Here is a 25436-nt window from a genome sequence, read left to right on the forward strand (position 1 = left end):
CGTCCCTGTGAAGAGAAGATTTTTGAAGAAAAATTAAGAACAGCAGTCTGAAAACTGCAAAGGAAACCAGACAAATTCCAATCTCATGCTTCTGGCCCTGAGAGGTCAGACTATAACCAAAGAATTGTTAGGGAAATGGCAATGTCAAAAAGGAAAGAGATTTCAGGGATGCCGAGCAAATGAGGGCATTTTTTCCTAGCAAGGAACATGATACTGAATGAGTTGAGAGCATTATGAGGCCCTGAGAGAAAAGAATGGGTAAAGGGAGGAAGGAAGGGAGAAAGAGACAGAGGGGCAGAGGGAGAGGGGTAGAAAATTATCTGACAAGACATCACCTCTGTGGTTCTTTAATTTAAAAAATGGGTAGAATTATTTATACCTGGCCTATCTTTGCCAGGACAAAGTAAAATGACACATGTGAGAGTTCTTTTAGCATTAACAATGGAAGTGTAGGTTATAGGGGTGCCTGGGTGGCTCAGTCAGTTGAGCAACTGACTCTTGATTTCAGCTCAGGTCCTGATCTCACGGTCCTAAGATCAGGACCTGAGTCAGGCTCAGTGGGGAATCTGCTTAAGATTCTCTTTCTCACTCTGACCTTTATGCCCCACAACTTCAAGTAAGTAAATCTTTAAAAAAAAAATATGAAGGTTATAAGTTCAGAGTGCTGGTATGGACAGTTGGGGATTTTTTTTTTATATTACCCTTACTTATTTAGCTTTTACAATTCAATAGGAGTTTTTGAATAGGTAAAACATTTACATGTTTTATGAGTCAAAATCATATAAAAAGTTACCCGCAGAGAATTACTGCTCCTATATCTGCCTGCTCCTTCCAGCCCATTCCCTAATCTATCTCCATCTCCAAAGATTTATTAGTTTATCATATAGGCTTCAAGCATTTATTTGCAAATACTAATATTTGTATATTTTCCTTATCTTCTCCCCATTTCTTGCATAAAAGGAACTACACCAGATACCTTGTTTTTTATCATGTAATATGTCCTAGAAAATTTTCCATGTCAGTACATAAATATCTTTCTCACTCTTTTTTTTTTCCCTTAAGCTAGTGTGGATATAACGTAATTTAACATGTCCCCCATTAATGGACATGTGAGTTGCTCATTTGATGTGTCAAATGCATCCCTTAATATCCCTGTACCGATGTCAGTTTTAAACATGTGTGTAGGTATATCTGTCAGATAAATCATTAAATTGAGAATGTTAAAGCAGGAATGCTTCTGTAGTTTCGCACCCATTGTAAGAGTCCCCTCAGCAGGGGTTATGTCATTTTGCACTTCCATCTACAACACTTGACTTCCTGCCACCCCACAGCTTAGCCAACACAACGTTCCATCAAAATTTTGAGTTTTGGGGCGCTGGGTGGCTCATCAGTTAAGCACCTGCCTTAGGTTCAGGTCATGATCCCAGGACCTTGGGACAGAGCCCAACATCTGGCTCTGTGCTCAGTGGGGAGTCTGCTTCTCCCTCTCCTTCTGCCACTACCCCCGTTTGTGCTCTCTCTCTCTCTCAAATAAATCAATAAAATCTTTAAAAAAAAAAAAGACAAAACACTCAGGAAACATAGACTAGTTCAAAAAACTTTTAATAAACTGCAAATATAAGCAAGACAGAATAGCTGTGAGTACAGGGAAGGGAAGCACTGATCTGAGTCACGAAGCTCCTCGGAAGCGGTGGAGACCAGCTGCCCCTTAGGTCTCGCAGGCTCATACAGCTGAGGACGCCTGGAGGATGCTCTCCTGGACTAGATAACCGTTTCTTCCTTCAGCAGTGTCTCCTTTTGTATGGAGCTTAGGTCTCCTCCCAAACTCTCCAGATTCTCCAGGTGGGGGACGCCCTGGCTCTCCTCGATACTCCGGGAATTGGGCAACCAATGGCAGCTAAGGCAGGTTGTTTCTTGGAAGAGGCAGATGGCACCTGGGTAACAGCGAAAGTTTGGGTCAGGTTAGGGAGTGACATCAGGAATGCCCTCCTCGAATGTGACCCCCTCTGGCCTGCATCCAACCTCCCTAGTTCTCCCCTCCAACAGAGAGTATTACAGAGACAGAAGGAAAACAGAATGCATCACAAGACAAGGCAGACGAACAGATGGATAAACTCACAGAACCAGAGCCAGTGCTGGAGGGCATCTTAGCAACAGGCTAACTATTAATAGGTAAGAAAACAAGGTTTAGGAAGGAAGGTCAGACACAAAACCCAGGCCTCTGGATGCCCCGCTCAAGACTCCCAGCGAGGCAGAAAGGAAAAAGAAAACTGTGTCATAAATGGAGATAGCTTGAGCGAATAATAAATGCTGTGTTAAGGTTAAGGCTAAGGGAAAGGACAACTTCTATGTTCTGTGTGATAGCAGACTACATACTCTCCCACTGAAAAAAAACCAAAAACTCGATAGAAGGTGTTTCTCCAGAAACCTATTGGTAAATATAGCATCAAACTGGCATCAGGGTAAGGCATTCTTAGGAACAAAACTCTAGTGAAAACAGAAACCTAGAGAGTTTAAGCAAGCATACAATCAGCCTTCACCGTAGGGATATACACTCAACCCAGGTGACCCTGAATTTCCATTCTTTTGGACATTTGGGACACAAAGTGAGAGGAAAAGCCCAGGGCCTGCTCAAGATGACCAGTCTAACAAGGGTCTGCCATACGGAGCTAGAACTTCAAAGTTACCTGTATTGACTGAGAATTCATAAACAGAGGCTAGCTGTTCTGTGGGTCTGCAACCAAATTCACAATACCTGTTGTGATCCTAGTTGTACATCTGAGCATCAAACAGGAGCAAATGCAAAACCCTTTTTTTTTTTTTAAAGATTTTATTTATTTATTTGTCAGAGAGAGAGAGGGAGAGAGAGCAAGCACAGGCAGACAGAATGGCAGGCAGAGGCAGAGGGAGAAGCAGGCTCCCCGATGAGCAAGGAGCCCGATGTGGGACTCGATCCCAGGACGCTGGGATCATGACCTGAGCCGAAGGCAGCTGCTTAACCAACTGAGCCACCCAGGCATCCCGCAAAACCCTTTTTGAAAAGAACACTTTAAATACAGGCCTCAGTGAGTTTCTACCCGGAAAAAAAAAAAAAAAAACTTCCAAGGAAAATGAATTCACAAACATACCAAGAAACAAGGCACCAGAAACAAGAGCCGGTAGAAATAGCAGCAGACGGACACAGACCTGCATATCATTCAGTTGTTAAACTTAAAAGACACAGAATTGGGGCGCCTGGATGGCTCAGTGTGTTAAAGCCTCTGCCTTCGGCTAAGGTCATGATCCCAGGATCCTGGGATCGAGCCCCACATCAGACTCTCTACTCAGCAGGGAGTCTGCTTCCCCTCTCTCTCTGCCTGCCTCTCTGCCTTGTGATCTCTCTCTCTCTTTCTCTGTCAAATAAATAAATAAATAAAATCTTAAAAAATATATTTAAAAAAATGAAAGGAAGATAATTTCATACAAACAAAATATGAGAATGTATCTCTAACTGACCCTCACTAAAACCCATTATAAAGGATGTATTTCAGGCAGAAGGACAGAAGGTCTGAGAAGGGTTGATGAGCAACTAAACTGGTAAATATGTGGGTAAATTTAAGCCAATAAATATCAAATGCAAAAAATAGCAGTAACATCAAATGTATAGAATTAAAAAGGAAATGGAAGAAACTAAAATGTATGAAACAGCATATAAATTGGGAAGACATTACCTTGTATTATTTACAAAGAGAATAAATATGTTGGTGAACTTTCAACTTTGTTTAGTAAGCATGTTAAAATGACAAGAGTAGCTACTACAAGAATACAAATAGACCGCATGACTTCCAAACTAAAGAGGGAGGAAATATTTAATGAGAACTCTGTCGATAAAAGTCAATCAATTCAAAGCAAGGCAAGAGAGGTGGGGAGCAGAAAAAACTCAAAGCAAAAAGTAAGATGGTAGGAAAAAAATACAAATATATCAGTAGTCACAATAAATATAAATCAATAATAAATGCTCCAGTTAAAAGACAAAGATTAGGGGCGCCTGGGTGGCTCAGCCGTTAAGTGTCTGCTTTTGGCTCAGGTCATGATCCCAGGGTCCTGGGATCGAGCCCCACATCGGACTCCCTGCTCACTTCTCCCTCTCCTACGCCCCCCTGCTTGTATTCCCTCTTTCACTGTCTTTGTCTCTGCCAAATAATAAAATGTTTTTTTAAAAAGACAAAGATGAAAAAAAAAAAGACAAAGATGATAAAACTAGATGAAAAAGATACAATCATAAGCTGTATGATTACATATAAGTAAAAGATTAGAAAGATCTATAACAGGCAAATACTAGAGTACTATTACTAGCTAGAGTAATACCAGATAAAACAGACTTTCACAAAAGGGATTACTAGAAATAAAAAAGATCACAGCATGCATAATGATTAAAAGTTCAATTCACCAGTAAAACAGAACCACTCTTTTTTTTGCCTTTAAAATCATTTTATACACAATTTTCCTAACTTGTTCTCCCCCTCAGTTAATAGAGCATGAAGGGCCCTCCACATCAATACATAAAGATTTACTATACTTTTTAACAGCTACATAGTACTTCATTACATGAATGTAACATAAGTTTATCTATTTCTCTTCCTTAGATAATGCTGCAGAGAACATTCCTGTATTTTCCCATACTTGCGCTAGTATTTCCATTTCATTGTGTTTTGAAAGGCTTGTTCTATAGTTATAGTTCCTGGACTTTCTTTCTTTGTGTTGAACTGAAATCTGTGTACCTGTGAATTTCTCTGCTGACGCCCCTCCCTTGATGTGGTTTTTTCACTTCCCTGTGAGCATGAGTCTAGGCTTATAAAAAGTTGTGAATAGTTTCACTATACATGTATTTGTCTCTTTTACTGGTAAACTTGAACTCACATGTTTTCACGTGCTTTAGCCTTGAAACAAGTATGATACGATTAAAACGTGAGTTCAGGGGCTCCTGGGTGGCTCAGTGGGTTAAAGCCTCTGCCTTCGGCTCAGGTCATGATCCCAGGGTTCTAGGATCAAGCCCCGCATCGGGCTCTCTGCTCAGCGGGGAGCCTGCCTCCCCCTCTCTCTGCCTGCCTCTCTGCCTACTTGTGATCTCTGTCTGTCAAATAAATAAAATCTTTTAAAAAAATAAAATAAAATGTGAGTTAACTTTACTAATAACTGGATTTCTGGAAAAGTATGCTTTTGTAGCAGACCATGTCGTTGTGGACCTTTCCACATGGCTTTGATTCTGTTTCTTGGCCTGAGAGATGCCAGCCGTATCTGTGCGTTGTGTGGTCAAACGAGGTCAATTGTTAGGCTGTCATTAAGCCACTTATAAAGACAGTTTAGAGGAGTTTTACAGGGAAAAAAATCAAAAGAAAAGTTTCCATCTATGTGTAAGCTCTGCCCCTCTGAAGCTGGCATCTGAATTGTCAGGGATGGTTCTTATCACGTTAAGTTGGAAGCAATGAGAAAGGAAAACAGGGCGTCTTGGGGCGCCTGGGTGGCTCAGTGGGTTAAAGCCTCTGCCTTCAACTCAGGTCCTGGGATCGAGCCCTGAATCGGGCTCTCTGCTTAGCAGGGAGCCTGCTTCCCCCTCTCTCTCTGCCTGCCTCCCTGCCTACTTGTGACCTCTGTCTGTCAAATAAATAAATAAATAAAAATCTAAAAAAAAAAACAAAACCACAAACCCAGGGTGTCTACGTGAATGAGACTGAGAACTGCCTATAGGAGGTAGGCTCTATTGTACTTTTTTTTTCAGCCTTTTAAAATTAACGTTAATTTTCTCCATTTAAAAAATATACTTGGGTATGTTTATCATTTCCATTTTTTGAAAAACAAATTCATCATTTTCATCTATTTTGATTTTTTTATTGTGGTAAGACTACTTCACATGAGATCTACCTACTTAACGAATCTGTAAGCGCGCGGTACAGTATTGTTAACTATAGGTATTATGTTGTGCCGCACATCTTTAGAACTTACTTATCTTGAATAACTGAGACATAATATTCATTGAACAACATCTCATTTTGCCCTGCTAGCCACTGGCAACTGCCATCCTACTCTGCCTCTATGATCTTGACTATTTCGGTCATCTCATATTGCACAACCTTTGTATTTCTCCTTCTGTGACTAGCTTAAACTAGAACAATTCTAAATCAAGATTAGAATAATATAATAAATAAGCTTGATCTAATGTTTATAAGTGAAAAGTTGCGTTCAACATCAAACATCAAAATGGACCTCCAGGGGCGCCTGGGTGGCCCAATGGGTTAAAAGCCTCTGCCTTCGGCTCAGGTCATGATCCCAGGGTCCTGGGATCAAGTCCCGCATCCGGCTCTCTGCTGGGTGGGGAGCCTGCTTCCCCCCTCTCTGCCTGCCTCTCTGCCTACTTGTGATCTCTCTCTGTCAAATAAATAAATAAAATCTTTTTAAAAAAATGGACTTCCAACTAGGCTATAAAACAATCTCAATAAATCAGAACGCATTAGGATTATATAGACCATGATCCCTCATCACACTGAAATTAAGTTAAAATCATTAACACAAAAAACAATTAAAAGTTACATGCTTGGAAATTTAAAAGTATACTTTAAAATAATCTATGGATCAAAAAAATCATAAGGGGAACTAAAAAATATCTGAAATAGGATAATAACATAAAATACTTCGTAAGAAAATGAGAGCTGCAAATGAAGCAATTCTTACAGGGGAATTAAAGCTTTAATTGCCTACTTAGAAAAGAAGAAGTAGGGACACTTGGGTGGCTCAGTCAGTTAAGTGTCTGCCTTAGGCTGAGGTCATGATCCTGGAGTCCCAGGATAGAACCCTGCATTGGGCTCCCTGCTCAGTGGGGAGTCTGCTTCTCCCCCTGCACTTCACCCCTCTCATGCTCTGTCTCTCTCTCAAATAAACAAAATCTTAAAAAAGAAAAGAAGAAGTAAGCAATGAGTTTAGATCCTGACTTAAGAAGCTGGAAAAGGGGGACCCTGGGTGGCTCAGTTGGTTGGATGACTGCCTTCAGCTCAGGTCATGATCCCGGACTCTCGGGATCAAGTCCCACATCGGGCTCCCGGCTCCATGGGGAGTCTGCTTCTCCCTCTGACCTTCTCCTCGCTCATGCTCTCTCTCACTGTCTCTCTCTCAAATAAATAAAATAAAATATTAAAAAAAAAAGCTGGAAAAGGAATAGCAGAATAAATGCAAAAAAGCAGTAGGGAGGGAGGTTCAAAATAAGAAGCAAAAATTAATCAAATAGAAAACAAACATAAGGGGCGCCTGTGTGGCTCAGTGGGTTAAAGCCTCTGCCTTTGGTTCAGATCATGACCTTGGGGTCCTGGGATCGAGCCCCGCATCAGGTTCTCTGCTCGGCGGGGAGCCTGCTTCCTCCTCTCTCTCTGCCTGTCTCTCTGCCTACTTGTGATCTCTGTCGGTCAAATAAATAAATAAAATATTTAAATAAATAAATAAAATAAAAAATAAATAAATTTTTAAAAAAAGAAAACAAGGGGCGCCTGGGTGGCTCAGTGGGTTAAAGCCTCTGCCTCCAGCTCAGGTCATGATCCCAGGGTCCTGGGATCAAGCCCCACAGCGGGCTGTCTGCTCTGCAGGGAGCCTGCTTCCTCCACTCTCTCTCTCTGCCTGCCTCTCTGCCTACTTGTGATCTCTGTCAAATAAATAAAGAAATAATCTTTAAAAAAAAAAAAAGAAAACAAACATAAAATATGAAGGTTCAAGAAAGCTAAATGCTGGACCTTTGGAAAGACTAAAAATGTGGTAAATCGGGGTGCCTGGGTGGCTCAGTGGGTTAAGCCACTGCCTTCGGCTCGGGTCATGGTCTCAGAGTCCTGGGATCGAGCCCCGCATCGGGCTCCTTGCTCAGTGGGGAGCCTGCTTCTCTCTCTGCCTCTGCCTGCCTCTCTGCCTGCTTGTGCTCTCTCTCTCTCTCCGTCAAATAAATAAATAAATAAAATCTTTAAAAAAAAATGTGGTAAATCTGACACAAACCTGGCAATGAAAAAAGAAAAAATTAAGTATGAAAAATGAAGCACAGCATGGCTCAGTGGGTTAAAGCCTCTGCCTTCAGCTCGGGTCATGATCCCAGGGTCCTGGGATTGAGCCCCACATCGGGCGCTCTGCTCAGCGGGGAGCCTGCTTCCCTCTCTCTCTGCCTGCCTCTCTGCCTACTTATGATCTCTCTCTCTCTCTCTGTCAAATAAATAAATAAAATCTTTAAAAAATAATAATAAAATAAAATAAAAAAATAAAAAATGAAGCACGTAACTACAGATGCAACACAAAATAAAGTTAAGAAAGAAAACATTTCGTGTTAAGTTTATGTCAATAAATTTCAAAATTTATACAAAATGTATAAACCTATAGAAATATATAAATTACCAAAACTAACTCAAGAAGAAATCAAATAGCTGAATGGTCCTATAGTCATTAAAAGAAACTGAACCATGAGCTTAAAATTCTCCCACAGAGAAATCCAATACTCCTTCTACAGACAAGCTTATAGTTTATACAATTAAGTACTTAAGATGTTAAAAATGAGTGACCCTTAGAGTTCCTTGTATTAATAGGGAGGTTATAATGTTGTATAAACAGTATGATTATACAAAGTTTTAAAACAAGTAAAACTAAGTCCTATATTTTTTTAGGACAAACATGTGTGCAGTAGAAATGATTATCAGAAACTTCAGAATAATTGCTTTCTGAGGAGAGACAAGAGGACGAGATCACGAAGAGCCACATGGTTGAAAGAGGTGAAGACTTCAAAGATACTTAATATTCTACCATATTTCATCAATGTTAACAAGCCCATTTTTTTCACGTTTCTGAAATAAGGATGTGCCTTACAGACTACAGCACCTTATAATTAATGATTCTTAGCATCCTTTTTTTCTTTCTCAGTGACACATAAATAAGAATGTAACTTACAAACCATGGACTCCATGAAAATATGGCTAATTCTTAAAACTATATGGTGGAAATGGGCATACAGTTTATTTTTAATTATCTACTTCATATATGATAAATATTTTTACATATTCAATGTATAATAAAATCAAGTTAAAATAGATTATGTCATGGGTCAGGTTAGTATAGCAGGAAGATTAGGGAAAAGGACAAAATTAGATAGGATGGAGGGCATAGATGGTGATGGTCTATAAAGATAAAACAGGAGGCGCCTGGATGGCTCAGTGGGTTAAAGCCTCTGCCTTCCGCTCAGGTCATGATCTCAGGGTCCTGGGATCAAGTTCCGCATCGGGCTCTCTGCTCGGCAGGGAGCCTGCTTCCTCCTGTCTCTCTCTCTCTGCCTGCCTCTCTGCCTGCTTGTGGTCTCTCTCCATCAAAAAAATAAATAAAATCTTTAAAAAATAAATAAAAAAAGACAAGACAGTAAGGTGATGGTGAGGTGAATAAGATCACAGATTCCAAGACAGAGATAGAGACAGGCACAGAAACCTGTAGGAGTCAGGACAGAATAAGATAGAATATGAAATATGGAGATTGGTTCTAAAGTTAGGGAGGACAAGGGTAAGAGAGAGGGCTGAGGCTCCAGAGCAGTGCTGTTCTGTAGAACTCTCTGCACTGATGGAAATTTCCACATCGTCCCATTCAATATGGCAGCTACTAGTACATTATAATGTTACCAAACACCTGAAGTGTGGTTACCATGACTGAGGAACTGAACTTCTACATATTTCATTTTAATTAATTAAATAGCCACAAGTAGTTAGTGACTAGAGTTTTGGACAGCACCGCTCTAGAGCGTCCACGGCTCCTGAATCCAGACAGAGGGCAGGGAGAGGGGCACCAGCCCCAGGACACTCACCAGCCACTAGGAACAGAACGATGGCAAAGCCAAGGACGTAGTAAGGCCACTGCACGGAGAACTGGGGGGGGCTGGGCTTCATCCTCAGATTCTGGATCTCCAGGGCATGCAGCAACAAGGCCAGGAAGGCACAGACCCCTGCAGGGTCACAGGGAGGCACTCTTGCTCTCCTCCCATGGTTCCCACCTTTGCTCTTAATTGACAGAGGCACATGGTCCACACCGGTGGGGCTCCTGTGCGGAGGCTGTTTTCTCCAGCCCACACCTATGCCCTATCAGAGCCCATAACCTCTACCCCACATGCCTATCTTTGCCTCCATCCCAACTCATTTCAGAGCCCATGTGCCTCAGCTCCCAGGGGCCCCATAACCAGAAATCCCTTTCCCGGGTCCCCTCTGTGCCCGTGCTATTGGCTGACTCCAGTTGGGGCCCCTGGGTGCAATGCTTTGGGTGCAACTCAACCTGATTCTCCCACTGTGAGCGTTCCACCTTCTCCATGTGATGGGAGCCTCCCGGGGGAGGGCCTTGGCCAGCCTTTTAAAGTCAAAAGGTTCCAAAGGGCAGAGATGGTGTCTTCCGTCCACTCATCCAAGAAACACTTATATTTCACTCATCTTATATATTTCACTTCCACATTGTCATTCTGCGCCAGATTCTATGACAGTGGCTGGGATAGAGATGATGGCAAAAAAGAACCCCAGACCGATGACCCCAAGCCAACGCAGTGAGGGCTGTGCTAGCTGTAGTGCAGGTGGCCGAGTGGCCCCAGGGGAGAGCGACTGTCAGCCTGGGGGGCAGACAGCCTCAGAGAAGGCAGCAGGTGAGAGGGGCCCTAAAAATTCCCTCTCTCCTGACATCACAGAAACCAACCATCTCCCTGCTTTGGGGTCCCGCCACCCCAACCCCTTCCCAAGGCCGAGGCTTGCCTGAGGACAAGGCCTGCCTGCCTCTTCCACACCTGTGAGGAAGCTGATGAAGGCTGACACCAGATTGTGCTTCCAGGTCCTGGGAAACAGCTGAGACGCAAAGGACACCAGGATGAAGGTGGTGAGGAAAGACAGGACAACCGCAGACAGCAGGAAAACGCGGCCGAGAATGATGTACACTGCAGGGGAGGGAGGCTGGGCTGCAGCTGGAAACCCTGACCCGTGACCGGGGACAGAGCCCCGCAGAGCCTGCAGAGAAGGCCCCCGGAGCTCGCCACCCTCAGTCCCACAGTTGTGGCCTGGGACCACGGCTCCAACCCCACCACTTGGCCTCCGAGAAGGCTCTGGTTCCAACATTTTGTTCCCCATGACATGGAAGTGTATGGGGGAAAAAAAAACTAGATGGACAAACAGTCTTTTCAATAAACAATAAAAATTATAAAAGTTGCATGTGGAAATGTGAGGAATTGTATCAGTATTGGTCACACTGAAAGAAGCCCTTGGTGGAAAATCAGAACTTATGCAGTTAAGATGTTCTGAACTCGGAGGGGGTGGGGGGGTTAATGCTTATTTATTTATCCCAGTTAACAGAAGTAATGAAACAATCCAAAATGGCAGAGCCAGGGTCTCAATGATCCCCTACTATTGGCGTGACTCAGACGCACATTAAAACACGTCTGTACGCCCTCCTAAGCACAGAGAGATGGACAGCTAGGGGTGGGACAAAAAGACAAAGGTGTTGCTAAAGACCCAAATGTTCTAGAATCTACTCTAGGGTTAAGCCAATGGTTCTCAATCAGGTGCAGTTTTATAGCCCCTGCTGGGGATATCTGGCCATGCTAAGAGGTAATTTTAGTTGTCACAACTGAGGCATCAATCGGGTCGGAGGGGGTAAGGGTGCGTTAACTGTCCTGCATGAAACAGGAGCGCCCCCACAACAAAGAGTATCCAGCCAAAGTGTCAGCAGCACCGAGGCTGAGGACCCCCAGATCGAAGAGCACACATGGCGTGGCCCGTCTTCCCCAAAGAGGTTTCTCCTCTTTTGTCACCAGGAGAGAGGACTCTTCCCCAAAGAGGCTCACCCCTTTTCCAAGACAGACATCCTCCTGACCTCCCTAAATCCCTTGTAAAACACAGCCTCAAGTGCATCCTTGGTCCACTGGGCTCATATCCGCCTGCTTTCCCTTTAAAATGTGGTACTCGGGCCTGAGCACCTTATCTGCCGGGTTGCCACCTGCAGTCGGACAGGTGTTCAGCACAGGGGACAAGTGGGGGCTGAAATCCAGCCTGGGTTCTACTAACAAGGCTGTTCCCCGGCTGGGAGCTGTGCCCACCAAAAAGGGTCCCTTGTCCGGGAACTAACAGCAGCCCTGGGAGGTGGTGGAGCCTCACGCAGTAGGGCAAGACCCCCGCCCCTCCATCCTAGGTAAAGCCACTCCTACCCCAGAAATCAACTTCCTTGCAGACACATTTGCTCCTGACCCTGGTGGTCGACTTGATACTATTAACTTTTTGCTAGCCACGTACTTTACTCTAACCTAGAGAGCAGAGACTCAGAAAATGTCCTTATGCACTTACTAAATTCTGTCCTCTCTGACTCTATCTGGTCCTCTGTCACCCAAGTCCCCATGCTGGCCCATCTCCCCCTGTCCTGTCCCTGCCTCCATCCCTCCTTACCTGATAAGGGTCGAGGCTTCCAGCACTTGATATGGAAGCAGTTCTCAAACAGGCCACTGAAAAACACCTCATGGGACTCCTCGTTTACAAGCCGTACCCAGAAGGGAAAGATGGAGACCAGCAGTATGAGCAGGTAGCCCAGGGAGGTCAAGGCTGGGGCTATGGCCCACGTGAATCCCTTCATATCCTTGTTCTCTAAAGTCATCATCACCTGTTCAAGGGAAAAGTGAGGGCTTCTCATGCGGAACAGGGGAAGGAGATGATGCCTGTAGAAATGTTAGTACATAAGTGAGGCTCGGGGAATGTTGATTTCTTGGCCTGGATAAACTTGACAACCTTACAGACCGCTTCAGCAGACCTAAAATATGCACGAAACATTTTCTGCCACTGAGTCACTGGGGGATCTTGGGCAAGTAGGGTTCCTTCTCTGAGCCCCAATTTCCACCTCAATAAATGATGTTGGACTAGGCCAGTCCCAAAGCCCCACCAACCCTAAAGTTCTCACCGCTGAATTCTGTTAACAATCACCCCACCTGCAAAGACCCCCTGCACTGTGCTCCGCAGGCAGCTAACAGCCAATAGCTTTGGGGATTTCAGGAAGACGATGGGGGTGGTCATTAGGCCGGGGTCTGAAGTGCAGAAGACAGGGCCCTCGAGAGTGAGTGGGCTGCTCTCTCTGGTCCACACCCTGTGCAATCCCCCCCAGGCACTGGGGCCTCTCCACGGTCCCAAGGCAGACCCCCCCCCCACTGCAGCTGGGGCAGGGAATGTCTCTGAGGCTGTGGGACCCGCAGAGAGGGGGGTGTTCTCATGCACACACACACCCCCCAAAAAATCTGCTGTTTATAAACTCATGAACGGCTACTCCTCTCTGAGTGCTCTCAGACTGATTTGGAAACAGCCTCCTGCACTTTGCCCTCCTTCCTGTCACTAGCTTCTCTTCTTCCCACCCGAATAATCCTTCGCTCTGTCCAAAGCTCCCCTTAGATCTTCCCTCCACCCCCCAGGCCACACCACTCAGTCACCTCACTGCTGGGCCTCAGTTTCCTTGCTCTAAAATGATGGAGGCAGGCAGTCCCGAGAGCAGTCCTAGCTCTACAGCCCTCTGGTTGGAGCCATCCTGACACCCCTTCTCCAGGTGGGGCGGAGTCCTCTAGACACTGTCAACAGATGGTCTGCACCTCCGCCTGCTCCCCCGCAACCTCAACTTGCCTAAAACAGGCTTTCGTGTTTTCCCTGTTTTGGTCATGCTCCATCACCACACAACACCTCCATCTCATCGGCCATCCTCCCAGGAAGTCCCCAAGCCCCTACTCTTCCTGCTCCATACCCACAGGTCTCCCTCCCAAGCAGCTCCAGCCTCCCTGTGGTCCTTCCCTCCCCAGGGGGGGGCGGGGGGGGGGCCCTCTGCCTCTCCCATAAAGCTCAGCTTGGCCCCAACATCCACTGCACCCAGCCCTCCCAGCCACCAGCCACTACCTGTCATTCAGTCCACACTTACCGGACGCCCCATGCCCAGCTTAGGCCAGCGGTAACGATTCAGGGATGAAAAAAGACAGGAACTCGCAGGCTCTTGTTAACTAGGGGGGAGAAAGACACAAAAAACAGGTCACTGGGTACAAAGCTTTCCTCCCCCCCTGCCTGGGTGACTTCAGGGCCGATGTACCCAGCGTGCCACCTCATATCTGCCCCCCTCCGCCACCTGGCAGCTCTCCAGTGAGGAGGACCTTGCCAGCCTTCTGGAACAGCCCTTAGCACAGGGATTAGACCACTGCACCCCATGGACATACAACTTGGGGGATGCACTGATCTAGGCCAGACTCAAAGGACCCTAGACATGTTAATACAACAGGGAATCCTGTTTGTATACAGGGACCCCTTTGTACTGTTGAAACAGAGAACAGGAGAGTAAGACCCACCACAGTCGGTCAGTGCAGGGGCAAGGACCAGAAGCCCACAGGGTTGCCCCTCCCTCCCACTTCAGGCCTCAGGCCCAGAGGTCAGCTCCGTGACTTTCAAATCAGGAACCAGTGAATTCTTCCTACTAGATAAGCTCATTTGCATGAGTGAGAAAAAGAGAGTGAATGGGGTGTGCGCTGGGTTACAGAATTGCTAAAACTTTTAATTTTGCCAAAAGCACTTGGGTGGCTCAGTGGGTTACACCTCTGCCATGGGCTCAGGTCGTGATCCCAGGGTCCTGGTATCCAGTCCTGCCTCGGGCTCCTTGCTCAACAGGGAGCATGCCTCTCCCTCTCCCTCTGCTGCTCCCCTTGCTTGTGGTCACTTTCTCTCTCTCTCAAATAAATAAAATCTTAAAAAAAAAAAAAAAGGCATTCCAAACAAAACAAAAACAACTGTCAGCAACTATCACACTGTCTTTATTATTTTAAAAGGACCCAGGAAAGTAAAAGAGTTGCAGCTTGGTGGAGCCTGGACCAGCCGCGAGCCACGGGCCTGGGGGAGCTTCCTCCATCGGGGTTCCCTCTGGGAGAGTCCCTGAGCCACCCTGCAGGAGCCCGGATGCAGCCCTGTTCCCTCCGGAGGCCCCACGCATCCCCGGGGTCAGCAGGGAACTGTACTGGGAATGAAAGGGATGGACGAAAGAAAGTACATCTGGTTGGAACAGTGGGGGTACCTGTCAGGGCCACTGGAGCCTCAGCCCCTTTCCCACCAGTGGTTCGGGGCAACCTGGGCAGCAAACTGACCCCGGTTTGGTCAGAGGATCCTTCCTGCCGACAAGCTTCCTTGGCCCTTCTCTGGCCCCAAAGCCACGGGGACATTTTCCAGACCCCAAAATGGACCCAGATCTGACAATCGGTCCCCACCCCACAGTGGGTCCCAACAGCCCGTAGGGTTCTGTGCGGCCTGGAGGTGGGGGGTTGGGGGCCCTTTTCACAACCCCTTATCCGCGGAGACACCCTGCCCCTCCCTCCCCCGCGGCCTCCCTTCCCTCCCTGGGAACCGTCAGGGTCTCCCGGTCTCCGGGGCAGGGCTTCCCTCCAGGAGGGCCCCTCACCCGCGCCTTGGACCCCGGCCCGGAGTTTCGAGTTTCCGTTGGGCCCGGAGGCCAGGAACGAGAGGATGCGCAGTTTGCGGATGGAGCCCCCGGAGCCCGCGGGGCCCTGCGGAGGGGGGCAGGGACTCTCCCGCCCAGCGAACGCACCCGCCCGCCACTCACCTGGCTCTCGGCTCGGCAGTCCCTGGCCTCCGCAGCTGTTCGCGGTGGGTGCGCTGAAGGAGGTGGAAGCGATCCGGCGCCAGGCAGATCTGAATTCGAATTCCAGCTCTGCCATTACCAGGAGGGTGACCTTGGGTAAGTTATTTCTCCTTCCTGGGTGTCAGTTTTCTCCTTCCTGAAACAGCAATGGTAATAATAACTCCTCCAGCCAGATGGCTGAAAGGACCTAATGGCAAGTGCCTGGAAGAAGACCCCGACTCCTCAGGACCCTTGATTTTTTTTTCCCTGATTCAAAATAAAAGAGCTATAAAACACATTCTTGGGGCAACTGGAGGAAGTCTGAATATGGACTGCACTTCAGACAGTATTAGGGAATTAAATTCTTTTTCTGAGGTATGTTACTAGGGTCACAATGATGTAGAACCACCTTCCTCTTAGGAGAAGCATGACATTATACTTAGGGGTGAAGGTTATATCCACGCTCACTTTCAAGTAATTCAGAAAAAAGTATATGGATAGAAAGCAGGTACCGGAAAACAGTAATAATTATTAATCTGAGTAATATATAGGGTGTTCATTTATACTTTTTTCCAGCTTTTTGGTATATTGAAATCTCTCAGATAAAATTATTGTTTTTTGTTTTTGTTTTGTTTTTTTAAAGATTTTATTTATTTATTTGACAGAGAGAGATCACAAGTAGACAGAGAGGCAGGCAGAGAGAGAGAGAGAGAGAGAGGGAAGCAGGCTCCCTGCTGAGCAGAGAGTCCGATGCGGGACTCGATCCCAGGACCCTGAGATCATGACCTGAGCCGAAGGCAGCGGCTCAACCCACTGAGCCACCCAGGCGCCCAAAATTATTGTTTAAGAACATATACACAGCAGGGTGCCTGGGTGGCTCAGTGGGTTAAAGCCTCTGCCTTCAGCTCAGGTCATGATCTCAAGCCCGGCATCAGGCTCTCTACTCAGCAGGGAGTCTGCTTCCCCTCTCTCTCTGCCTGCCTCTCTGCCGACTTGTGATCTCTGTCTGTCAAATAAATAAATTTTTTTTTAAAAAGGACATATACACAGCTGGACGCTAAACTTTTATCATTCAGGTTTATCATTCAGCTACGCGGTATCTCAGTGCTTTCTCCAATGACCGATAAGATGTTCACTGCATACAGTCCTTGCCCTCATGGAGCTTGCAATCTAGCACAGAGACAAGTAACTGAATAAATCTTTCTCTTTTTTTCAGATGTGATCAGTGCACAAAGGAACATAGCTACAGGGATTGCAGAGGCAAATACGGTTAAAGGGAAGACCTGAAAGGAGGCAGGATTAGGCAGAATCTTATCCCCGAAGGGGGACTGCATTGTGCAAAGGTTTTCACTGGCTCTACAGCAAGAACTGCTATACAGGGCACATGCACACAGAAGAGCTTCACTTACCTTTGCTACACTCAATGCATGCAAATATTGTCTATCCTCCTCCGGTCCTGCCTAATTTTTTCTTTTACCCTCAGTGCTGGTTGCAACTCACTGTGATAAATTAATTTATGACCCATTAGTTGCTTTGACCTACATTTGAAAAATACTGTGTTCAGGGACCCAACAAATTTTAAAATGACTGGAAGGAGTACCCCCAAGAGGACTGAAGAAATCAATGGGCAGAGCTGGGACGTGAAGGGTCTTGTAGAATTTCATCCTAAGGGCCATGACAGGTGAGATGAAAGCAGTCATGTTTGGATGCCAGTACCCAAATTCCTCTTCCTCCTCCCATCTTCCCTTTGCCCAAAGACTCCTACCTCTTTAACCAGAGCACAGAAAATGCCTCTCACCCAGGGGTCCCAAGGCTATATACACAGCAAGGCTAGGGGCTACCAGGCCAGCCGCCACTAGGACTGGAAATTCTAGAATGTGTGCATAGGTTTAGGTTATAGCCTCCTCTAGAAATATTTTCATATTTTCCCAGCTCCAGGGTAGAGGATGGACAACGGAAGAGTAATTGCCTGCTGGAAAACGGGGTGGACCCCCCCTGAGCTGGGGCTCTGACTTCCCCTAGGCTCTGTGCTTCCTCCGGCCAGTTTCAAAGAGAAAACCCAAGTCAACCAAACTGTAGTTTTACCAGGTAACAGAACTGGGAAGGGAGCAGGTGCCTGCTCCCTCCCCCGCCAGACCGAGCTTACTGCCCTAGGGAACCCCCTCACTAGCTGGCTCCAAATCCAAGGCCAGAACCCCCTCCCACAACTCCTTCCTCCTGAGACACCCTCCCTCCACTTTCACATGGGGCCCCTGATGCACTCCACAGTCCCAGCCCCGTCCTCTTACTAGCCCTTAGTGACTAAGGCACAGATCCTATGTGGTCTTTTTGTGCCTTTCTCTCAGCACCTGTAAAGCATTAATATCCTCTATCGCATGGGTTCTCAACCTTAGATGCACATTAGAATTACCTGGGAACTTGCAAAATGCCAATATCCAAGCCAAACACCTAATATCTCTGGGACTGGGACCGAGGCAATAGTCTTCTGAAAGCTACCCAGGTGATTCCAGTATGCAACCTAAGTTAAGAATTCCTGCTCTACTGGGTCCTTTTGCAGCTGGGAGCTATGAGGGACCAGGGAGGTGGGGTTACTATGGCGTCAGGTGACCAGTCATCCCAGTTTGCCCAGGACCGAACATTTCCTGGTGTGGAATGTTCAGTACTAAGACAGAGAAAGGCCTGACCAACAACTGGGCTGAGTGGTTGCCCTTGTGTTTACCTGAAATCTAAGAGCTTGGTCAGTTGCTTGGCCACTTGTAATGGTTGTGCCCAAAGAATCAGAGCCCCCACTTTAGTGTTTTGTTTTGTCTTTTTTTTTTTAACATTTTATTTAAGTAATCTTTATACCCAACATGGGGCTTAAACTTACAACTCCAAGATCAAGTCACATGCTCTACTGACTGAGCAAGCCAGGCATCTCCCCCGACCACACACACACACACACACACACACACACACACACACCAACACCAACCTCAGTGCTTTTGATGCTGCTAGACAAACTCTTTTCTCTCCTTTCCTGGTCTCCACAGAAACCTCTGCCCTTGAAGCCTGGCATTTGACCCCACGCACTTGCCTTGTCCTGGGGAGCCCCTCTCTGTTACTCTCCACCAATCAGAATCCCACCCAGCCGTCAACCCCAACTCATCAAGCCCTGCCTCATCCCTGACACATCTCAAGACCCCACAGAAGGAAGAGCCCTTTCTGTGGCGAAGGGAGTGGGGAGGGACTCAAGGAGTGTCATGTGTCGAGTGCAGTAAGTGGGCACTTAAGCTCAGACCCAACCTCACAGAGGGCAAGTCCATTCTCAGGACATCCAGATGCAAGGCGGTCCTTAGAGCAAGGTGACCCTCAGTGAGTGCTGATAATCACCTATCGATTACAGAGGGAGAAAAGTAGAGGAATGCAGACAGGATATCTGAAATAAAGAAGACTGTGGTGTCTGGTAAACAGATTCACTCCAGAGCCATTCACTCAGTACCTGCTGTGTGCACAGCACCAGACCAGACTTGGGGACTAGGAGACTGGCAATTTTCCATTTTAAGAGTCCACATTGTAAGTATAATTTTCATTGATAGCTTAGATAATCATTAATCCAAACTAACTGGAGGAAAAATAATCTGATTTTTTTTGTAACGAAAAATAAGCATTTACTTGGGGTGCCTGGATGGCTCAATCGGTTAAGCATCCAACTCTTGATCTCAGCTCAGGTCTTGATCTCAGGGACGTGAGTTTGACGGCCCTCACCCCACCCCACCCCGCCCCCCCATTGGGCCTCATGCCCAGCATGGAGCCTACTTTAAAAAAATTTTTTTAAAAAGCACTTACAACAAAGTAGGTATTTCTTTCAGATAACTAACCTAACAATATACTACCCAGTAGAGGTACTTTTGGAATTTCTTTTTTTTTTTTTGTAAAGATTTTATTTATTTATTTGACAGACAGAGATCACAAGTAGGCAGAGAGGCAATGCAGAGAGAGAGGAGGAAGCAGGCTCCCTGCGGAGCAGAGAGCCCGATGTGGGGCTCTATCCCAGGACTCTGGGATCATGACCTGAGCCAAAGGCAGAGGCTTTAACCCACTGAGCCATCCAGGCGCCCCTGGAATTTCTTTTAATGATTAAAATATTCATGCTAGGGGCACCTGGGTGGCTCAGTCGTTAAGCACCTGCCTTTGGCTCAGATCATGATCCCAGCATCCTGGGATTCAACCCCATATCCGGCTCCCTGCTCAGCGGGAAGCCTGCTTATCCCTCCCCAGCTCCCTGTGCTTGTGTTCCCTCTCTGTATCTCTCTCATAAATTTTAAAAATCTTTAAATAAATAAATTTAATTAATTAATTAAATTTTCATGATAAATGGGTGCTCAAAGTTTTTTAAAATTTTATGGTTCCCAACTGGCTCAGCTAGTGGAGTGTGTGACTCTTGATCTTGGGAGTCATGAGTCTGAGCCCCACGTTGAGTGTAGAGATTTCTTAAAAATAAAAAATATTTTTAAGAGTTTTATCCATTATGTATCACACTATTCAACTGCTTGGCTATTCAACCTTTTCCTGGACAATTATACAGTAGTGAAGCTCTGTCTCAGGTTATGATTTAAATTTTGTTGTGAAGGTGTTTGAACCGTGACTTTTTCTCAAAGGAAATCATAAAAATTATTTTTCCAAAAACAGCCAGAAATTAACCATTCCTCTCTATCTAAACTGAAAGTCAGTGTGTACTTGTTCAAGAACAGTAAGCGCGTGTATGACTAGGATTTGATCAGAGAAGTAAAACCATGAGAACACACACACACACATGTGTACACACACACACACACAGCCCAGCAAAGGCAGAGCAGGATCCAGGGGAAGGTAGGTGAGTTGCAGGCCCAGGTGCTGCCGCTCCCTGGGGAGCTGAGTCAGCAGATTAGCAACAACGTGGGTGAGCCACAAAAATAATAACTGCTGCTTTTCTTCTGCCCTCCTGGTCTCCTGAGAATCTCCCTCGAGCCCACAAGAACCAGAAAAAATACAGAAAAGGGAATTCTGGCAAATGCAGTTCAGCCCACGTTGACACATAACAAAGCCCATAACGTGTCATCCTGAGAGATTGTTTGGTCTAGAAAATGTGCCTGTTTAAGTGCATATGTCCTATAAAGCAAAAAGAGAGTCTGCAGAGTAGTCTGCAGAACACTGAGGAGTGACATGCTGGTGCAAGATCCAAGAGCCACTTCCATTGATAGTTACAACAAATGGAATAGATGAGATAGAGTTACTGGGTTCAAAGGTCACCTGGCTGCTTTCTTGACCTACTAGTCCAAATCTACAATTTCCTGATTCTTTCTTCCCTGGGATGGACCTAACTCATTCCATTTCCAGAACACTATGAAGATTTGGACACCAAACCACAGAATCTCCCTCTGATGCAGATTCTCGACACCAAATCATAGTGTTAACTGAAGGTTCTGCTTAGCCACCACCTTGGTCGTGCTGCATTATGTTCCTTTCACAGCCCTCTCTGACACACGCTTCTCCAAAGTGAATCTGCTGATGTTGAGTAAGGCAGAAACTCCATCTAAAGGTTTTTGTGCATTGAACACACCCATGAGGTTTGTCTACCATCTGTATTTTCAGGTTTTAATAAGAGCTGAGCCAGCACAGAAGGCTGTCCACCCTCATGAAACCCAAAGGCTTTCTCCCCAGTTGCAAGCTCTGACATTCAATCAGAGCTGAACTCTGACCAAGGGCTCTACCTACTTCATTTCATTCAGTTTCTCTCTTGTGTGGATTCCTAGATGATTGGAAAGATATGAACTGTACTTGAAGGTTTTCCCACATTCTTTGTATTCAGAAGGTTTTGCTCCACCATGAGATTTCTGGTGCTAAATAAGATAAGAGCTCCAACTGAAGGCCTTCCCACATTCACAACATGCATAAGGTCTCTTTCCAGTGTGAATCCTGTGGTGTTTAATAAGAAGTGAACTCCTACTGAAAGATTTCCCACACTTGCTGCAATCATAAGGAGTCTCCACTGGGTGGACTCTCTGGTGTTCAATGAGGTGTGAGTTACCACTGTAAGTTTTCCCACAGTCATTGCACTCATATGGTCTCTCTTTGGTGTGAACTCGCTGGTGTTCTATTAGACTTGAGCTCTGGCTGAAGGCCTTCCCACACACGCTACACACATAGGGTTTCTCCCTCGTGTGGATTTTCTGGTGTCGAACAAGTCTTGAGCTCCGACCAAAAGTTTTCCCACAATCATCACACATATAAGGCAGCTCTCCTGTATGAATTGTCTGAAGCTGGATAAGGTGTGAGCTGCACCAGAAGGTTTTCCCACAGTGACTATATTCATAGGGTTTCTCTTCAGTATGTGTTCTTTGATGCTGAATAAAGTTTGAAATATGGCCAAAAGCTTTTCCATATTCATGACACTCACAAGGTTTCTCTTATGTGTGGATCCTTTCATGCTGAATAAGGTATGAGTTCTACCTGAATAACTTCCCACAAATATTACACATTTGGGATTTCTCTTCAATTAAGAATTTATGGCTGTTGGATAGAGTTTGTGGTGTTATGAAAGTTTTGTCCATATTCACAGAGCCCCTTATGTTTGTTTTGTTCATATTCATCTCCTTTGTGTAGTTGTAGTCCTACTTTGAGAGTTTTCTGCTTTTATAATTAACTGATCCTCAAACCAGGTCTCACCATCTGACAGAAAACATAAAAAAAAATAAAATGTAACAAGAAAAACTCCTGGTGGGGAACAGGATGATCAGAGTATTCCAGAAGTATTTGTTTTTTAAAAAAGTATGAAAAATGTCCTTGCAATATAGGGAAAAGATGAATACAAGTTGAGCAGATCTGGAGAAAGTGGTGGGAAAACTAAAATTCGGGTTTATGAAGTAGATAACCAGACAGACATACTGGGATTAGCAGAAAGGGAAGCAGAGTTTGAGGGAAGTGGAGTCATCTCAGAACTTTAGAAGGGAGAGGCTGGGAGCTACATGTGGGGTGGGGCAGGGTCTGAACAGATAAATTAAAGAGGAGATCCTCACCGTAGAGGTTCTGCCCACATAGCACCCTGGCCACATGATCATCCCTGAGGAAGACTCCCTTCGTGTATCAGAGACCAACACCTTTCTCACTAGAATATCTCTCTCTACACTCAGATGTTCACATGCTCATTCATGAACACAAACTCGGACCTCATATGCATCTTTTAGAAATACTGCAAATGGGTAAGATTTGATAAAGGAAGAGGTGGGAGGAGGAAAAGTTATTTAAAATATGAACCACGGGGTACAGAGAAATATTCCCAAGTTGATTTCAACTCTAAGAGAATATACAAAAACAAATCCTGTACCCCTGCATTCAAGGGAGACAGGAGAGGAAAAACATCTCCTATTTAACACATTTCTCCCCTTAACTGAAATACCACTTAACTAAAGCTAGAGAGGTTGTTTTGCAATGAAATTAGAGAAAGGAGGCTCTGTTCTAAGAGGGATCTTTATGAAAGGAGGAGGTGCTGTGAAACAGCCAATGTCGCATTTCCATCAGCAGTGAAAGCGTAACACATAAGCAGTCCTGATTTTATTTGTCAATGGTCATTTTAAGAATTTAATAATCATCTGTGCTGTCTTATCACAGAACCATATTCACACTTGTTTTCCACCTCCAAATATGCCCTCATCCTCTGTATGTTGTTTAGATATTGTGTTTTTAACAATTTTTCCTTCTGATAGGAATTTTTAAGATCCCCTCTCTCAGTAACTTTCAAATGCACAATACAACATTATCAAGTGTAATTGCCAGGTTGTACATTACATCCCAGGACTTGTTTATCTTATAACTGGAAGTTTCTACCTTTTAGCCCCATTCATCCAATTCCCCCCCCTCCCACTCCCCACATCTGGCAACCACGAGTCTATTTTCTGTGTCTGAGTTGGGTTTTTTGTTTTTTGTTTTTTGTTTTTTTGATTCCACATATAATTGAGATCACACAGTATTTGTCTCTGTTTGATTTATTCCACTTAGTGTAATGCCCTCAAGGTTCATCCGTGTTGTCGAAAATGGCAGGATTTCCTTCTTTTTGTAGCTGTACAATATTCCACTGTGTATAGTCATATATTTTTGTAGGCACAGCACATCTGCTTTATCCACTCGTCCACTGATGGACACTTAGGCTGCTTCCATGTCTTGGCTACTGTACATAATGCTGCAGTGAACGTAGGGGTGCAGGTAGCTTTCCGAGACAGTGCTTTCATTGCCTTCAGATAAATACTCAGAAGTGGAACTGACAGATCATATGTAGTTCTGTTGGTAGATCACCAATTTACATCCTCACCAACACGTGTTACTTCTTGTCTTTTACGCGATAACCATTCTACCAGTGTGAGTGATTACTGACTTAATGTTTTTACATCCGATTGTACATGTGTTTAACTGTTTCTCTTATATGTCACACAAATTGCAAACAGAGAACACCAGCTAGCTCTAAAAAGTTAGGTAACTTAAAAAGAAAGATAAAGGCATCGATCGAGTCTAAATACTAGCTAGGCAGACCAATTCTTTTTAGCAAGATCATAATGAACTGGTACTATGAATTCAAGTCACTCACTGTGCATGGTCCCGACAGAACTTTCTGTGGTTATACAGCTGTTCCACATCTGCACTGTCCAATACAGTAGCCAATGGCCACGTGTGGCTACTGACCACTTGAAATGTGGCCAGTGCAACTGAGCAGCTGAACTTTTAATGGTATTTAATTTTAAATTAAATCTTTTAAAAAAATGGAAAGATCAATAGCCCGGGAATGCCTCCATTTGGACTTGGATTTGGAATACTTCATGAAGCAGGAGACATGCCTTCTGTGGTTGGCTTGGGCAAATATTAAAATGAGGGTTTCTTCTACATCTCCCTGGCCTGGCCCATCTTTCCAGCCTCATTCCCCTCTCCTCCCCTACACAAAGCCTCCTCTCCTTTCTGTTGGACCATGCTATTTGTTCTCTCCCAACATGTGAAGGCTTAGTATCCTAGAGGATGAGCCTTTTATGTGGCCCACTGCCAGAGAACTGACAGCCGGCCTGACATCTTCAAGAATGTAAATCCTACAGCTCTCAGGCCCTGTTCAATATTGCTCTTTCCATTAAGCTGAAGGTGATCCTTCCCCTACAACTCTTGAATCCTTCTCTTTACCAGTCCTGTGCCACTTGACTCATTCACATTTACCTTACTGAGCTGGTACCAACAACATGCCAGGTACAGTTCCAGGTGCTGAGATACAGCAGGCAAACAGGCAAAAACTCTGCCCTCTAAAGGTCTTTCATTATAGTAAGGGAGCTGGCTAGGAAACCTTGTAAATTACATACTACTAGATGACACAAGTGGTACAGAGACAAAATCAAGAATAGAGAGCCAGAGGGAGGGAGTGGGCAGAAGGGTTGTAATTTTACACCCCACAGTCAAAGGAGGACTAAGAAAATGACACTGAAGCAAAGACTTGAAGGAGCTAAGGGTTTCTGGAAAAGAGCATTACACATGGAAGAAACAGCAAGTTCAAAGGACTGGGGTCTTCAAGGAGTCAAGTATGACTAGAACGCAATGAGCATGGGGAAGAGTAGTGAGAAATGAGGTCAGAGACATAGAAAGGAATCACAGAACATAGGACCCGATAGGCTATTTTAAGAGGTGTCCTTTTATTGGGTGAGACAGGAAGCCTTGGGAGGCTTGTGACCAAAGGAAGACACGACCTGACATTTTAACAGGATCACGCTGCCGGCTATGTTGGGAAGAGATGGTAGGGAGGCAAAAGCAGA

The 25436-nt window shown here is 45.3% G+C and overlaps 1 protein-coding gene across 2 annotated transcripts in view; it reads right to left on the bottom strand.

Annotated features, from left to right (window-relative positions):
* Nucleotides 1–1592: 1592 nt before the first annotated feature.
* Nucleotides 1593–25436, bottom strand: part of LOC111145609 (transmembrane protein 225B) — a 30521-nt gene continuing 6677 nt past the window's right edge. The window contains exons 3-9 of one of the 2 annotated variants that reach the window (XM_022500616.1): nucleotides 15622–15796; nucleotides 13945–14023; nucleotides 12444–12654; nucleotides 10799–10945; nucleotides 10303–10374; nucleotides 9842–9979; nucleotides 1593–1934 (exon numbers count right to left, since the gene is read on the bottom strand). In XM_022500616.1, the coding sequence (XP_022356324.1) occupies nucleotides 1762–1934; nucleotides 9842–9979; nucleotides 10303–10374; nucleotides 10799–10945; nucleotides 12444–12654; nucleotides 13945–13956 (753 nt within the window). In that variant the 5' untranslated portion in view covers nucleotides 13957–14023; nucleotides 15622–15796 and the 3' untranslated portion in view covers nucleotides 1593–1761. The remainder of the gene's footprint in view (nucleotides 1935–9841; nucleotides 9980–10302; nucleotides 10375–10798; nucleotides 10946–12443; nucleotides 12655–13944; nucleotides 14024–15621; nucleotides 15797–25436) is intronic. The other variant, XM_022500617.1, reaches the window with a different exon arrangement.

The sequence above is a fragment of the Enhydra lutris genome, unplaced genomic scaffold (genome assembly GCF_002288905.1).
Source record: "Enhydra lutris kenyoni isolate GAN:26980312 unplaced genomic scaffold, ASM228890v2 scaffoldscaffold13, whole genome shotgun sequence".
Classification (NCBI taxonomy): domain Eukaryota; kingdom Metazoa; phylum Chordata; class Mammalia; order Carnivora; family Mustelidae; genus Enhydra; species Enhydra lutris.